At 29.6% G+C, this 17,414-nt stretch overlaps 3 protein-coding genes across 4 annotated transcripts; 2 read left to right on the top strand and 1 right to left on the bottom strand.

Moving 5' to 3' along the window:
- The first annotated feature begins 168 nt into the window (after positions 1-168).
- Positions 169-2,369, top strand: LOC122632152 (telomerase Cajal body protein 1). The gene is made up of 5 exons (XM_043818680.1): positions 169-530; positions 635-1,143; positions 1,215-1,447; positions 1,568-1,801; positions 1,870-2,369. The coding sequence occupies exons 1-5, from the start codon at positions 285-287 to the stop codon at positions 2,076-2,078; spliced, it is 1,431 nt and encodes a 476-aa protein (XP_043674615.1). The 5' UTR covers positions 169-284; the 3' UTR covers positions 2,079-2,369.
- On the bottom strand, positions 2,088-6,141 carry LOC122632151 (uncharacterized protein PF11_0213-like). Its single transcript, XM_043818679.1, has 5 exons — positions 5,790-6,141; positions 3,022-5,417; positions 2,715-2,907; positions 2,474-2,638; positions 2,088-2,412 (listed from the first exon to the last, which is right to left on the bottom strand). Exons 1-5 carry the CDS (start codon positions 6,091-6,093, stop codon positions 2,360-2,362), a joined length of 3,111 nt encoding a protein of 1,036 aa, XP_043674614.1. The 5' UTR covers positions 6,094-6,141; the 3' UTR covers positions 2,088-2,359.
- Positions 6,142-6,563: 422 nt separating this feature from the next.
- On the top strand, positions 6,564-16,648 carry LOC122632150 (telomere-associated protein RIF1). Of its 2 annotated transcripts, XM_043818677.1 has the most exons (15): positions 6,565-6,938; positions 7,017-7,188; positions 7,390-7,593; positions 7,676-7,970; positions 8,057-8,403; positions 8,477-9,059; positions 9,128-9,330; positions 9,426-9,566; positions 9,649-9,814; positions 9,902-10,109; positions 10,192-10,415; positions 10,502-10,906; positions 10,977-13,463; positions 13,576-15,069; positions 15,153-16,648. In XM_043818677.1, the coding sequence occupies exons 2-15, from the start codon at positions 7,091-7,093 to the stop codon at positions 15,864-15,866; spliced, it is 7,569 nt and encodes a 2,522-aa protein (XP_043674612.1). In that variant the 5' UTR covers positions 6,565-6,938; positions 7,017-7,090; the 3' UTR covers positions 15,867-16,648. The 2 variants fall into 2 exon arrangements, with proteins under 2 accessions (XP_043674613.1, XP_043674612.1); XM_043818678.1 differs by having other exon boundaries at positions 6,564-7,188; positions 11,127-13,463.
- The last annotated feature ends 766 nt before the right edge of the window (positions 16,649-17,414 follow it).

The raw sequence follows: 17,414 nt of genomic DNA, 5'->3' as shown, positions 1-17,414 counted from the left end.
TGGCAAAAGTCAAGTTATATACGATTTTTAAAGTAAATGAAGAGTATCATGATCATCATTATATAAAAAATATTTAGATAAATACATACATTGTTCAAAAATGAAAAAAATATTTACATTCATCACACAGAATAAAAAACCTGTTGGTATCACTGCTACAGTGGTCATTGGAAAAATTTTGTGTGTCGGTCTATAATATTGTATACAAGTTATGTGTTTTCATATATCTAGAGTTAGTTTATAATGTTGTGTTTTTTCTAAGTATTTTTAAAAAGATATTTATTATGGAGAATGAAAGTATTAGTAAAACTAGTTTAGTTGAAGATGAAGACAATTTACATATGGAAATTGAACTTATTAATCCTGCAATTGAAAATATTTCTATAAGTCCTATTTTTATAAAAGAAACGGAAAATAAACAAGCACAAAGTTCTAATGTAAAAAATGAAACAAATGTAGATACAATCCAAAGGCCTAATATTACAAACAATACAAATGAGATATCTATTGATCATGCATTGAATGTAGATGTTAGTATTATTTCAATGTTTTTAATTAATATATGCATAATAAATTATAATATAAAATGATATTTACATTATTTTATTTAATATATATATATTCAATGTTATAGGAATCAGGCGTATCTTCTGAATTAAATATAGAAAAAATAGAAGCAAATTTATGTGAGAAAACTGAAGTATATAATCTAGATTCAACTTCTAAAAATACAACAAATGATTCTTTTTGTAGTTACAATTGGACTGTTTCACCAAAGTTGATATGTGCTGCTACTAAAGAATATCAACCAACTGCATTCTGTGAAAATTTTACAAAAAGCTGCCAATGGTCTCCAGATGGTACATGTTTATTAGTACCATCAGAAGATTTTAGAATACGTTTATATGAGCTTCCTACAACATTGTATTCTGGTAAAATACCATCAAATTTTACAACATTTGATCTTAAAGCTGCTTTAGTCGTTAAGGAAGGAGGACTTATATACGATAGCTGTTGGTATCCTTTTATGAATTCATGGGATCCTGCAACATGTTGCTTTCTTAGTACCAGCAAAGAAAGTCCTATACATTTATGGGATGCATTTACAGGAAAATTGCGAGCTACTTACAGAGCTTATAATGAGTTAGTATTAATTATTGTACTTTTAATTATTAAATTAAAGTGAATAAATTAAAAAATTATCTGTTCTATAGCGTTGATGAAGTAAAAGCTTCCATTAGTGTTCAATTTATTGATTCTGGTAAGCAAATTTTGTGTGGTTTTAAAAATAGTCTACAAATTTTTGATACAAACCGTCCTGGACGACAAATTACAACTATTAATTTCAAGAAAGATTTTCCAAATACCAGTGGATTGGTATCTTGTATTCGTGAAAATCCATTGATGCCAGGTTTGGTGGCATTTGGTACATACTCCAAAAGTATTGGTATGCAATTTATTCATAAAATAGTATATTTATATCTTTTATGATAGTAAAATTATGGTTTAATTTCATTCAAAATTTTATTTTATTTTATTTTTTTTTTTTTTTTTTTTTTATATTTAGGTCTTTACAAAGATGCACCAATCTGTACTTTTAAAACAGCAAATGGTGTGACGCAAGTTGAATTTAGTCCATGTGGAACTAAGTTGTACTCTGCTGTTAGACGTAACAATGAATTTTTATGTTGGGATCTTCGTAATCCTGGTGCTTTACTTCATTCTTTTCAAAAACGACAAGCAGATACAAACCAAAAGATACAATTTGATATCACAAATAATGGTCACCATGTAATATCAGGTATTGTTTATCAATAAGCTATTAAGAATTTTAAAAGCTACAAGTTTCATATGCTATTTTTTTGATAGGAGGTACAGATGGAAAAATTATTATTTGGGAATTATTTGAAATGGAAGATGTGAATCCAAAATATGAATTTAAAGTATCAGAAGATTGTGTGAATGGTGTGAGTGTACATAAAAGTTTGCCTATTATAGCAACAAGTTCAGGACAAAGGATTTATGATATTGAGGAAGTACAAAGAGATAACAGTGTAAGATTATGGTGGTTCAATTAATTAATTATATTAGATATAAATTTCCTTTTATTACAGATTTAGTAATAATATACTTATAGTATATATTACAGAAATTATTAAGAATATATCATCATACTTTCATTACCACCAAAAATTAGTTTTGTCAAAAACAATTAATGTTAATAAATCATATATTTAATTAAAAACAATTTTTGACAAAATTTAATATAATATTGATTTATGCAAAAGAAATAGATGGAAATAACAAAGTAGTTGATAAGTGAAAGAGTATATGTACAAAAATTATACAATACACATTGTTAAAGTATATGCTTATTGGAATTTCTGACAGATCTCCTCACTCTAGTAGGAACTGAAATTGGATACAATTATTAGTATATGCACTATAAATAATGAATTTATATATTACTTACTTTTTGGAGAATCCCATGAAATCAAATCTGTATTGGGTGAAGGAGCTTCTATAAATGTACTATTTTCTTGCAAGTAGCTTAGGTTCAATTTACCTTTACTACGTTTAACATGTGGTGTCATTGGATGTGTGATTTTATTTTCTACACAACCACTGCAATCTTCAGCTAGAACAAAGTATCATTATTATTTTGTAAACAATAGATTAGTGTTTATTTAATCATATTACTATTCTGTTTTTACCATTAAACTTCACACTTTTTCGAGAAGACCTTCTTAGCTCCTTTTTTGCACTTGTTTGTGTGACATTGAAGGGTTCTTTCTTTATAAGTTCTTTTTCTTCAAGCTTATTTGACATTCTTTGTAATCCTTTTTTTGACTTCACAGGACTCTTATTTTCCTTTTGATTATCTTTATCTTTTTCATCAATTGATTCCTAAATAAAATATATTATTAAATAGAATTGAAATGAGATATGCTAAGACTTTTTAATAAACCATATAGTAATATAATATATTACTACATTATAAAAAATTCGTTTATAACTTACTTTAATGTTTGTTTTTCTACTTCTTGTAGACATTCTTTTTGCAGAGTTTTCTGTTACAACAGTCCTGTTTCTAAGAGTTCTCATGTTTGTTTTCTTTTCTGCAGATTTCTCTGATGATATGTTTAATAATATGTTTTGAATTTCAGGTGAAGTATTTGTGACAAATTGTTCACTTGTCTCAAGGTTTAGAAGAATATCATCTTCTTTGTTAGTTACACTCGATGAAAGTAATTGATTAGTATTGAATTGTAAGTCATTTTCTGAATCTTGAAAAGAATTATCATCGAAATTAAGTTTTTTTTCAGTTTTTACCTTATAATTTATGTATTCAGAATCTAAGTCATAATTGTCTATTCTAGCTAATCTGGCAGCCAAATCCAAATTGTCTTGGACTTCATCAATAGGCACTTCATTTAAGACCACATGGTCATTAAAGTTAACTTTTTGCATAGATTTTGTCAAACGTATATCATTTATTGAAAAATCATCTGTACGTTTTAATATGCTCTTACTAGGTGTTTGTTTAGAGTTAATATATGATATAGAATCATCCAGTTCAACTTTTGGAGTTTTGTACATTTGGCTTATTTTCATTATAGTTATTGGAGTTTTTATAGTTTTACATGATTCTGATAAAAGAGTTTTATGTAATAAACTTTGTCTAGAATTTATCTTTTTAGCAGAGACAGATAATTCATTCTTTGAGTCCATAGATTTTAATCGTCTAGTATTATTGTTGATTGAGACTTCATTTTTGTTTTCTATATTAATATTATTTATGGAAGTTAAAGCTTTATATGTGTTTTCATTTACATTTTCTTCTAACGTTTTTGAATTGTCTGTATTATTTTTCATTTTTTGTTTTGCAGCCAAGATAAAAGCTTGAACTGAACTTTTCTTTTTTGGTACAATTTTCTTCTTTGATACTACTTTTTTCTTAGGTTTAACTTTGGTAACAGCTATTTCTTCTTCTTCCCAATCTCTAGCACGAAGTTTTTCTAATGCTTCAAATCGTGTATCACAATTTATTACTTCCATGTATGTCATATCCCAGAATCCTTGTAAATCTCTGCAAGTAACTAACATTTCTCCCTTACCAGTTTCACAATCTGATACCAGTTTTTGAAATCTTTCAAATTTTTTATTTATTAACAAACGTGTTTGTCCTATAGCTTGATTAATTTGATATTGAGCATCTTCTGTAATATTTGACTCTGTTTGTATATCTGTCCATTTTTTGCAAAGTTCATTAAGTCTGTCTATTTCTTTTTTTAATATGAAAGCAAAGTATTGTGCAGTACGTTCTTCCTCTTCAACTGATATGTTAAGAGTTTTCATAACTGTTTCTTTTGTAGGAATACTATCAGATGGAGAACCAATACCACGACGTATTTTTTGTTCCTTTCTAGCATTACTTTTACCACGACTTGATACTATATATGGCGAAAAATATACTGGATCCTTAGATAAATTTGTTTCAGTTAATGTAGTATCACCAGTCGCTAAAGGAGATGTTGCTTTTGTTTGACTGTTATCTATATCTTTAGGAGATTTATTTTTAATTTTTTTCTTAGAAATATTTTTTGAAAAAGAAGTTTTAATTTTACTATTGCTTGAATTTTTGGTTGTTTCTTTTTCTGTTATGATAGCTGAAATATTGCCAGGTGATGGTATCGTTTGTGAATTACTATCATTGGAAAAAGTACTATTTCTAAGAAATTCTCCTTCTTTATCAAGACAGCCAAATGTCATTTCATTATCATCAGATGACAAGTATAATTTTATTCCTTCTACTGAACCATTTATTATGTTAACATTAGGTATTTGACCATTTATATTACCTGTTGGTACATCATATCCTTGATCCAATGATTCTGACTTTTCTTTCAATAAAGATATTTTTGCTTTATTCATTTTTTTCATTGGCGTAGAAACTTTTACAGGTGTATGTATCATACTCACGCGACCAAATAAAGGCATACTCGTTACTCCGCTTGGAGCAGTAAATTTATAATTACTAGGTGCAAAAGATTTTTGTTCATCTTTTATACTATTTTTTTCTTTATCTTTTCCTAATAATTTTTCTTGTTTTTTTCCTGTAACATTTTGTCTTGGTGGTACTTCTGTAGATATTTCTTGTTTCTTAAGAAGACGTTTTTCAGTAGCTCTTGTTACTCTTTTTGGTGGTAACGTAGGTCGTGTAACTTGTTTATAATTATGCAAACATGATTTGGTATGAGGCAGTATACTAGAATCTTTTATTGGGGGAGAATAGTAATTATGATGAACTACACCCACTTTGAAAACAGGTTTTTTCTTCTTCTGTTCCATTTTTTTAAGTCTATCCCGTTCAGCTTTCCATTTCAATAATTTGCGGTATCTGTTATCCTTGTCATCTGAGCAATAAAAATATATTTTTATAAAAATGTAATTTAATAATGAATACGAACTATAATACAAAAAATAATACAAAAGAAGCTATAAAATTATAATGAAAAAATTAATATAATTATAAATTACATAATTGAATACAAATATCTTATAAGAGTATTTAATTGCTTTTTGTAATATTTTATCTTTACTGGAAATAAATTAATTAATAAAAGTAAAAAATAATTTCTGTTTTTTAGATAATTTTGACAAGAAGTACAAAGATACATTTCATAGGATTCTCATAAATTACATCACACATATCTTGTACATCACATGATATAGTCATTCGAAGATCATTAAAATTTTTGTTTTATTATAAAAATTATACACATTACCTTCCGTATCTATATCAGTAACAACTTCTAATTCTCGTTTTTTTGAAAAATCCTCAGCCCTCTGTTCTTTACGCTTAATTTCGCATATTCTAGCACGAATAGCACGATTATTTCGTATGTTTCCGAAACCATTATTTGCTTTATATCGATCTTGATAATTAGCCATATTATATGTCAATAAATATAATTTATAAATACTTCTTCGTAAAATATTAGTTTTAATAAAAGAGCTTGGTCCACGAGCATTCGATAACTCTCCGCAGTTTACTGGAAGTATAACTGAAAATGTTTTGAAATGTAACATCGCGTTTGAATTGTTTGATATAACGCGTTTCCGGATTGGTCAATAGCAAACTCATTTTAAAATAATGGAGTCTATTTATTTAAGATTCTACCAATCAGAGAGAATATTTCTTGTGCTGCAAATGTAACGCCATCTGTTCCACAAGCGTCGCAATAAGCTTGGAAAAAATTTGGCGCCAATGCATTTTTCGTTGTATATGCTAAATTACCAATGTCGTGATTGCACGCACATATATAATATCATTATAAATATTATAATTTATTTTTTGTCGTCTCAAATTATTTTTAATTTAGTACATGTTTATTTAAGAGATTTTTATGAAAATTCATCGTATTCGTAAAGAAACGGGGAAACAATATATTTTAATTAATTATTACAAATAACCTAATCAGTAAGTTTGATATAAATAAAAATTCAATCTTCCTATTGTTTTAGTCCGAAATAGTTTAAGTTTCAGATATTAGCAAATAAAAAAAATGTTCTCAAAAATGTAATGCAACGGAAATATGCGTTACGATAAACATGTAGATCTGACTGTGAGGGATTGCGAGAGAGTTGAGCGTGAGTGAGTGCAGCCCAGTGCAGCCGAACGTTGGTATTGAAGCTATTGGCGTTGCTTCCAAAACAACAAATGTTTAGTGCTTTTGTTTCGCACAGCTGTAACACAAAATAAAGAGAGAATGATATAGATAAATTCATTATTGGTTTTGAAGTAATCGATGTACTACTTTTTAGGATTTTAACATATTGTGCGTGATACAGTGTTTCGTCGAATATATTTGCGCATATATGTTGAACAAACGATCGAGAATACATTGGAATCGAATTTCGTGAAGCTATCCACAGTACTAGAAATTGTTATCGCATTAGTCGCGCGCGCAAATTTTTTCATCAAGCAAGTACGTAAGGCTCTTTTCTTTTAGGGCTTTAGGACGCTACGGGTGTGAAGCGATGTTTAAATATCGATAAAGTTTTTGTAAACAACAAGTGTAAAGATATGGCTACTGTAACTCAATCTTTCCCGAAGATTCTAAAAATGCTACGGGAAACTAGTAGCAACAAGGAAAAGAGAGAGGCTTTAACCTATATTCGCAGGTAACGCTATTAGAATTTTTTTATATCATTTAGTTGATTTTCTTCCAAAAATCTCCGATTTCTTTCATTTTAATCATTTTTTACGACTTAATAGTTACATTATCATTTGATTCCAATGTATACATAAAATTTATTTACAAGTACAATTACATCTCTCATAACGGAGTAAATTTTTTATTTTTATTGAATTTTTCTTTTTAGTAATTTTAAAAAGTTAGAATCTTCGAATAATATTAAGGAAGAGCAATATAAGGATCTATGCAAGTTAGTTGTAGATGCTTCTACAAGCAAGGATCAAAATATACAACATGAGGCATACGATACACTTACTTGTATTGTGCAAAATTTCAGGAGTCACAAATTAAATTTATTTGAATCAATGTTACATATAAATAGAAAGGACAGGTTGGATTATTTCTTGTTATTAAATCAATGGCATCTATTGTTTTTGCTTTATATATTATTTATATATTTGTTATGATTTTAGATTAAAAATTCTTAAATTACTAGATGTTGTGGATGATATAGCCATATTAATAGCTGCCAATGATAAGTCAATTTTTCATTTATTAAATGATTGTATGCATACTATACAGTCTGTCACAATGAATTGGCTTTTACCAACAGCATGTACAGATAATTTACAAAAATTAACCGAAGTTGAAAACAAAGTATTATCTAATAATCAGAAAATTGAAGAAGAAATGATTAATTATAGTCTTAATTTGTTGAGGAGACTATACAAAGTAGCTGATGAGATGGCAGATAATAAAATACAAAGGGTATATAAATTAAATATTCTAGTATGGGCGAAGAATTATATTGTGTATTACAAACAAATTTTAATTTGTATATATTGTCATTATAGTTTGATGAATTACTAATGGAGAAAGTTGTACTATTAGCTTATATGGGTCATAAGAGACAACGCAGTCCAGCTTTAAAAGTTTTACAGCAAGCAATCACAACAAATTTGTCTACACATGTTCGTAATGAATTACCAGATGTTTGGACACAATATAAAACAGATTTACAATCTATATATTGTAAACGAATGCAGCTTTTAGTAACAGCGTGTGAACTTGATTGGGCTGTTCAATGGAATATTAGCGTTCAATTGCTTGGTACCGACCTTCATCGTGGTGCAAGTTTGATAAATAATTTGCTCAGCGTTGAGGAAAGAGCCTTCAAATCTTCAGATGCTGTTATAAGGAGGTTTGATATATATTGATTGTTCACATTATTAATAAATAATATTTTTCTTAAAAATGTATTTATTATTTTTTAGGCAAGCTTTCCTTTCATGGAAATTGTTGATAGACAATTTTGCTTTAGATTCCCAAGAACTTGGAACTACAAGAAGAATAAAATTGTTGTGTATACCATTAAATGCAAAAAATAGTAAGACTGAATTAATAGCGCTCACTAAATTGGAAGTTTGGTGGCATTTGATCATTAAACTTTATAAAGATATCGGAAAATTTGTTGATCCTGTGATAACGCAGTTTTTGAATTTTTGCTTTGGTCCTCTTGGAGATACACCATTACTTTCATCTAAATGCGATGTTGCTTCACCTGGCAAGAGATTTTTTAAAACAAAATTAGTTGCTGTGGATGCTTTATCTCAACTGCTTGTTGCAAAACAAGAAAAGCATATGCTTTATACACCAATTTTAGAAGAAATGCTTCCACATTGTATATGTGGTACAATTTTTCAACAATGTTATAAAAGTATCATACATAGTGTTGGAGAAGCTTTACTTATTTTAAGCCAAATTAATGATAAAGAAATGAAAAATAGATGTCAAGTAGGGAAACTTCTATGGTCAAGTTTAGTTAACTTTGCTCAAGAATCACAGACAGAAATAAAGGTGAGAAGCAAAAATATCAATTCTATACCTTTTGCTGTATATATATAATAATTAAATATAATTTTCAGGATCTCGTTTATAAAGACATTTTATTAGTAATAAATGAATTGGTAAATCATATTGCTGATAAGCCAATGATTCAAGATCTGATTCTTGATGTTATCATAATTGATTTACCTAATTTTAATAAGGATATTCAAATTCACAGTGAAATGTTGTCAGATTTATTATTTAAACTTTTTTCAATATCAATATTACAAAAAATAAAGAAGTGAGTATTATTTATATGTATATATTTCTTGTTTACAAAATAATACGAAATATGTTAAAATGAGTTGACTTTATCATGGTATTTAATTTATAAAGGAATCATTGTAAAGGACTTAATTGCTTATTATGGGAATGTGTTAAACCTAAAATAGGAAATGAGTACTGTTCAAATATATTGGAATTCTTGAAAACGGTTTTAGATAAAATTACACAAGTTAATGTAGAAGATAAATCAACGTGAGTTAATTAAATTTGGGTAGAAAGCAAATAATTGCACATCATTTTGTGTTTATATCTCTTATTATTGTGATTTTTTTAGAACTGTTATACCTGAGATATGGTGCATTGTAGCAGAAATATTAACAAAATATATGGAAGATTCATGTAATATCAATGAAGGCAATGCTGCTCAACATAATTTTAAGACTATAGAATATATTTTAAAATTTCCATTTATGCATATATTTTTAAAGGATTTAAAACAGGTTTTTAGATCTATATAATTACATATTAAATAACACCATAAATTTAATAAAAATTAATAAGTACATTTAAACACGATGTATTAACAGGTTCAAGAAATTAGTGGGACTTGGAAAAAATTATATAAGCAATTCGATTTACAAGGAGATTTGATTGTCACAGTAAAATCTAATGAAATATTGTTAAGTACCATAAAAATGATGCAGGGTTGCTTAACCAAAAATAAGGATTGTAATAATCTCATAACTACCTGTTTGGATACATTATTGAATAATTTAAATTATAGTTCTTTACTTGGTATGATAACAAAATATGATTTCTATAATAATTTACGTGGAATTTATCTCGTCGTATTTATGTATATTAAATTAATTTTTAGCTTGCAATGAAATACCATCTGTTGTGGAATTTTTGATAGATCTTATTAGAACTACTTTGAATAATTCACAATTTATTGACTGTGATATCACATTGAAAGCATTATCCGTAGTGCTTATTACTGTATATGGCCATGATCTAAAAAAGGCAGTATTGTGTTTACAGTATGTAAAACCAGTGATCGAACTTGTACTCATATCTTCAACAGGAACATCACTGAAAGAAGTATAACAATCAAAGAAATGAATTTCATGCAGTACTTTATCTCCATAGTTTAATGTTTATTAATATTATCATTTATTTATTTGTAGATTACGAATTTGTGGGAGACCGTAATTAGTATTTTTAAAGGTCTTGAAAAGAGTTATAGTTCGGAATTTTTGTCGCTATATAAAGAAATCATTATTCAATCTATAAACCACTCTAACATGGAAATAGCAACGCACACATTGTCATTCTTAGGCGAAGAAAATAATTTCGATGATAAAGGACAATGCATAGTGCAGGAAATACAAAAGAGGATAAAACCGGATAAATTACCATTCAAGTTAAACAATGCAGAAAAGAAGATAGGAGATAAAGAAAAATCTGCGAAACAAATGAAGATGGCAGGGAGTTTTTTAAATAGAAAATCTGTAAGTCCTAAGATGATACTTACCAGTGCACAGAAAGAGAATGATGAAAAAAGGATATCAATGTCTGATCCCGAGACCCAGGTATATTCTTTTTTTCTTTATCTATATCTGGACAAAACAAATTCTGTATGTTGTATATTTGTTTGGTTAGGAATATGTCTATATTAAAACAGACGTAAAATATGATGTGAATCGTTTGACCGAGCATCAAAAAGAAATATTAAAAAAGAAAAGAGATGACATCCCTGCATTGTATAATGATCTTTCACAATCATCTTCACAAAGTACTCAAAATTTGCAGGAATGGTTTGATAAAAGAGGTAAACGTATTAATGAAGCAGATTATACACACGATGCTAAAAAAAATGATACTGTGGAAGAAGAAAATATCGATCATGATGCTAACAAAGAAAATACTATTGACTCTACAATTACGGAGTACAGTGTCATTGATAAAACAGACACTACTAGTAATACTGATTTGAAAGCCATACAACAGGGTGTTCAACCAGTACAATCTACAAGTTTGTTAAGTGAGGACAGTACGTCTAAAAAATGTATTGACAATAATACGAACGATAATTCATCGAAAGAACAGACCAGTTTGATATCAAATGACAAATTGGGAACATCATTCGACGATGATAAGGAAGAAACGTATGAACATGATGAATTAAATTCCGTTGCAAAACGATTAAACTTCGAATCTCGAGATGAGTTTCCTGATGAAAAAGAGTCTGAACAACGATTATCACCATCGGTATTAGAAAATGGTAAACGACGGAATCGCAATAGTACGACGAGAACAGGTTCCAATGAACTTGATTCTGATAAAACAACGAATGTCCAGGGTGAACAAAGTGAATCTAAAATGTTAAAAACATTGAAAACAAAATCGAATCTAACTAAACAGAGGAGAGGTACAAAACGTAAGTATGCTTCAGACAGCGATTCTGAGGAAACTACGTGTCAACGAAGGCGAAGAAAGTATACTATTTCTGAAACTCCCAGTGACTCTGATAGCGTCGTACCATCTTTAGAAAGTGAACATTTGGAGGGAACAAGAGAAGAACAATGCTTGAGCCAACGTACGAAAAATGAGATATCGAGGCTAAAAATAAATATGGTATTTTACAGTCCATTACCAAATCGTCGACGATCCAAACAACAAGAACAATTAAAAGATACTAATTGCGAGAATAAAATCTTACGAACGTATGCACGAAAAAGTCCAGACTTGAAGATTACTGAAGAAGTAAAGCCGAATGTATATGGTCAGTCTGCATTTAAAAAGAAAAATAAGAAAAGTTTCAAATTCGAGACAAATAAAAATGATGAATTACCTACGACTGAGAATGCCGTAGAAATGGAAACTAGTAATCCTGATGTCGGAGATTCTAAATCTGAAGAATGTACAAACGTATTGCCTGAAATCGCAGATAACATTAATGTCGATGTTCAAGATGAAATTACAGATAAAGATACTTCATTGAATGTTGGTAAAATAAAAGACAGCAAAAAGAAATTTAAAGAACACGATGTGAATACGAACGAAATGAATACTAAACAGAGTAATAAAGTAGATAACATCACAGTAAATAAAGAGGAACTATTATTATCCGCAGAAGATGGGACTCAAGAGATTATACAAAATTCACAAGAAGAAAATGCAATGTCAAAATTGGAAGGAAAATATAACGATAAACAATGTTTTATTAAAATCGATAAAATCGATAAAATAGTTAACGTTCCGGTCATGAAATCTTATAACTTGTGTAATAAAGATAATGTTTCGACGGAATCTACTACACTAAAGAAAAGTACAAAAGAAATACCTAATGTGCCTAAAAAGATTCCAGACGATGACCCTAAACTCGATGATAAAATTGACGAGACAGTACATATAGAGGATAACACTGTAACAGTTGTAAATACTTCTTCGGATCATGAAATTGTATGTATTCAGCGTGAAGATGAGAGGAAGACATCTTCGGACGTACCGCAAGCAAATAGTTCACCTACACATAAAATATCTGCAATGGTTGTATCATCACCTAAAAATAATATCAAGCGACTTTTAAAGTTAAAAACTTATCCAAATAAGGGAGGTCGCGCAGCTCATATGTTGGGTTTAGTCACGAAACAAATATTAACAGAAACTAATAGTCAAAATGTAAAAGCGGACGAGGATGTAATAGCAAAGAAGATTAAATCTAAAGAAGGAGAAAACGAGACGCATATAGCGAAAAAAGATAAAATTACGATATTTAAAGATAATGATAAAATCGGAGGTCCATGTAGTAGCCGTCAAGAAAAAATATTTAATAATATGAAATCTGGAGAATACATTTCATCTTCGCCAGTTAAATCGTTTTGTAATTTAAAAAATGACGGTGAAAAACTTTCCTCCAATATAGATAAAACAATACCTGATTACATGCTAATCAGCTTGGAAGATACAGTTGAGAAAGGAAATGACGGAAGTTTATCGCCGTCTCAGGAAAAAACAGAATTACCTATGCTAGAATGGTCCAGTGCTAATCCGCCATCATTAACTGCATCACCTAGTGCTAGTATTCTTAAACGTCATCGTTTAGCTATAACAGAATGTGATTTAGAAACTACAGCATCAAACAAGGTATTCTTTTGAATTATCAATTTTCTTTTATATATATATATATATATATATTTATTTATTTATTTATATGTCTTTGGTTAAATATCTACTTATTCTTTTATCTTTTTTATAGAGAAAACGAGTTAGTTTCGCTGACCCTCCAGTTTCCAAGGAAATGGGTTATGAGATTACGCTTACTGAATCTCCTGATAAAGCAACTAAATTATCTTCTCGTATTTTATTGTTTCGCAAGGATTCGCCGCTACGAATGAAGCAAACAAAACTTAAATTCATTCAAATTGATTCGGAAAAAGAGGATAAGAATGTTGAAATGCAACCAGATTACGGATGTGAAGTCGATTTACAATGTGAAAGAGAGAATGAATTATTAACAAAAATAGCGGAGGAATTGGAATATACTGATGACAATATGGTAATAGATGATCATACAACCTGTAGTTTTTCAGAGAACATGAACGAAACTTCAGAAGCAAAGTTATATACCGCGGTTGCATTTGATTTGTCTCAAGAATTAGAAATGGCAGAAAAGGCGGCTATTCCTAAAGAGGCACAGTTTCCATCGTCGACTAAAAATGACGAAATATTTCAATCCCAAGAATCCGCAACTCAGCAAGATATGTTTGGTAGTGCGGATGATAAAGATAATACGGGGCAGTCTCAAACCGAAGATAAAAATGTGATTAATGAAAACGATTCAGCGATTTTTTCACAGTTAAATATTACAACTAATGCAGAAAATTTAGAAGATACGATAGATGTGGGAAATATTACTAGTTTGAATTCTACAGCGAATTCAGATGACGTATTTTGTGGGAAACCTTTACGAACTAGTACACAAACGTCAGAACCAATTGCGGACCAAGATACTTTACCAGTAACCGATTCAATATTTGGGAGTTTACCTATGAGCCAAGCTAGCGAATCTAGCCTCAAAAGTTCTAATCCAGAACTTTTAAATGATACAGAACCGGTTTGTTTAGAATTGACGTCCTGTCAAGATCCTATCAATGTCATAACAGAATACTTAACTTATCCGTCGTGGATTAAACCTTTGAATTCTTATTTTACAAGTAGAAACATAGTTACTGTCGGTCATCTTGCACAATTGACCTGTCGTGAAGTAAATAGAATGCCTGTAAAGGGTAATTCTAAAGTTAAGTTTGTTAAGAAAATTTTGCAACATTACATAAATAAAAGTTTGCTAGTAATGAAAAATCCGAAATCTTCTTTTGAATTAAATTCTAGTCTTTCGGTTGCCACTAAAGCAATAAATTGCAATTTGCAAAAGGAAGTACTTGACATGTCCTGCCAGACAGAAATATTCACAAATACAGATAATGCATGTAGAACGGAATCAAGCAACTCTAATGTTTCATCTCAAATACCATCAATTATTAAAATATCAACGATCGATTCAAAACGTACGACTAAATCTGTCGGTGTCTGTACTGATTCTGTGATATCTTCAAAGTCTCCAAATGTAGCAACAAAATCAGTCGAAGCTCAAATGGCATTAGAAGATCTTTTGGATGAAATCGATGTTAATTTAGTAATGCAAAGTGCTGTCAAACGAAGTACTTCTGAAAGTATACTTGCACATTATAAGGTAAGAAATATAAGTGAAAAGTTTTGCTTATGTTACTTTGGTTTCATATAAATCATATAATCTCATGTAAAAAATTTGTGTAGATGAAAACGAGAGCTTTGCCAGAAGCAGAATTTGAAAAGGAAACGTTAAAACTGCTTGGACTTGACAATAACGGAAGCTACTACGAAACGAAATTAAAATCTGCATGTCGTGGTTGCGGCATTAATAAAGTTCTTTTAAGACTTCCCGATATTTTTAGTGGCGATAAACAATTCTTCCATAAAGTTCTTAACGCATATCGGAAGAAAATTACGATTAGCGACTGCATGAACATCTTTGATTTTAAAGAAATAAAAGATTTTGTATGTCAAAAATGTACATCTTCGGAACTGGCTGCCATGTTATCGGTGATATTGAAAAAGGAAGAGAATGATGGTATTAAAACTCCTATGACAGATCTATCGTGTTTTAGTGACATGTTAAAGAGAGTTCCCATGGATGTAATAATTAGTCATACAGTTGCAAACGACGAATTAATTCCACCACAACTCGTTTTGGATATTGCTTTGCAAAATAGTAGTTTAACTGACATAACAGAAACGCTCAAGTTACAGAATCCAAATCTTATACAAGATGTGTTCGATAAGCTGTGGTCTACTGAATTAGTATTGTCGCATCTCGAAAATAAAAGTGAAAGAGACGAATTACTTAAGATTTATAAGGCAATCAGTTCGAAATTAAGTCCTAAAGAATTATTGGACGCATATCACGATTCGATGAAAGCTAAATTATCTTCGGATGAAAATGAAAAATGAAAATAAAGACCATTTGTACTAAAATATTTAAAGAAGCATCGTCAGTGATCGATGAGTATCGTTGATGTAATCATTCATCTTACATTTATATCTCATTTATTTTACACGAATTTAGTATAAGTATATTGTAGAACGAATTGGTGAAGAGTTTATGCACTTTATTTTCTTCATTGTGATATGTGGATATATATATATATATATGTATATACATATATACATATCTGTTTGTCACAAATAATATTAGTTCAATTTTGGAACTGTGTAAACGAAATTAAACAGCTTTATTGTGTGCTGGATGTGTTAACGATATTCTAACATTGTATATACTATGAGCTTCTATAAAATTAAGAAAGAAATTATCGTTCTTCTTGAACTTTTAATTTATTCAAAAGCTGATTAAACAGAAATCACATTGTCGAACAAAGTACGAGTAATAATTCTTTTTCTACTTACCGATTTTCGCTAAGGTATGTTAGAACAAAACGACGGTGTTTAAAACAATCTCTCAAATAAGAATAATAGCGGATTAAATATAATTATATTAATAAATTAACTTCGAAGAGACTGTATTCGATGAAATTTAGGTTCAAGAGACGATTTTCTAGCTAATAGTTTTGCGATCACGTGAATTTCGATCCTAAATTTTGACGCAAATATTAAGTGACCTCCTTTCTACGCTGTCATGGTAGGATTAAGCATTTATTATTGTAAATACGTTTATGTATATTGATTATAATTATCGACAGTCAATATATTTAACGACTACCATTCTTCGTATAAAATGAGCCATTTCATACCCTGTACCTTTTCTTTTGTTTCTTTTGTTTTTTTTTTCTTTTTATAATTAACATACATGAGGAATTTGATATTCTAATACCGTATTTACAATTTTTCATCTCTTAATTAATTAAAAAAAAAACGAGGTAAATTTTCTCCCGTTCATTTGAGATGTGTAACTTTGCCGCATATGTCTGTATATAAACGGCACTATCTCCTTTCGTTGCCCTGTATTCTCTATTATTGACTCGTACTACTGATCTACCCACCGACGTCAGATTATTGCCGCACGTGTGCTTTACTACTTGTCCGTTGAACTTTTACCTCATAAGATCCCTTTTTTGAGATATCTTTATTCTTTAGATATCTAATATTCTTTTATAAACATCTTGATATGCTTCATAAAAGCTCATTTAACTCTAGATAAAGATATATCGTAACGACATTACAGATTTCAATTCATTAGCCTGAAAATGTCAAACCATAGAATTCGATCGTCTTAATCAACGTGAGTTATATACGTAGTTTTCCAGGCGTACGGAGTAATCCCAAAAGACACGGTATCAAAATACGATGCCAATCGTATTCGACTTTACTGGAACATAAAATATTGCCTTTCTCGTTTCGTTTTCCCTAGGCACACGAGTAACGTTACACGATACTCAGGATCCTTATTTCTATTCGCACATTCTTGTCTAACTTTTTTTATTTATATTCTATGCTAGAAATAAAATTTGATAGAGAGAGAGAGAGAGAGAGAGAGAGAGGGAG

The sequence above is a fragment of the Vespula pensylvanica genome, chromosome 9, assembly GCF_014466175.1.
Source record: "Vespula pensylvanica isolate Volc-1 chromosome 9, ASM1446617v1, whole genome shotgun sequence".
Taxonomy (NCBI): domain Eukaryota; kingdom Metazoa; phylum Arthropoda; class Insecta; order Hymenoptera; family Vespidae; genus Vespula; species Vespula pensylvanica.
This window is presented reverse-complemented; position numbering and strand designations above follow the sequence as displayed.

Coding starts and splice junctions, on each gene's coding strand:
- LOC122632151 (XM_043818679.1), bottom strand. CDS start 6,093: ATGTTACATTTCAAAACATTTTCAGTTATACTTCCAGTAAACTGCGGA. Junction 5,418..5,789: donor TACTGATATAGATACGGAAG/GTAATGTGTATA, acceptor TTTATTGCTCAG/ATGACAAGGATAACAGATAC. Junction 2,413..2,473: donor TTCATGGGATTCTCCAAAAA/GTAAGTAATATA, acceptor ATCCAATTTCAG/TTCCTACTAGAGTGAGGAGA.
- LOC122632152 (XM_043818680.1), top strand. CDS start 285: ATGGAGAATGAAAGTATTAGTAAAACTAGTTTAGTTGAAGATGAAGAC. Junction 531..634: donor ATCATGCATTGAATGTAGAT/GTTAGTATTATT, acceptor TCAATGTTATAG/GAATCAGGCGTATCTTCTGA. Junction 1,448..1,567: donor TACATACTCCAAAAGTATTG/GTATGCAATTTA, acceptor TTTTATATTTAG/GTCTTTACAAAGATGCACCA.
- LOC122632150 (XM_043818677.1), top strand. CDS start 7,091: ATGGCTACTGTAACTCAATCTTTCCCGAAGATTCTAAAAATGCTACGG. Junction 10,416..10,501: donor CAGGAACATCACTGAAAGAA/GTATAACAATCA, acceptor ATTTATTTGTAG/ATTACGAATTTGTGGGAGAC. Junction 15,070..15,152: donor GTATACTTGCACATTATAAG/GTAAGAAATATA, acceptor AAATTTGTGTAG/ATGAAAACGAGAGCTTTGCC.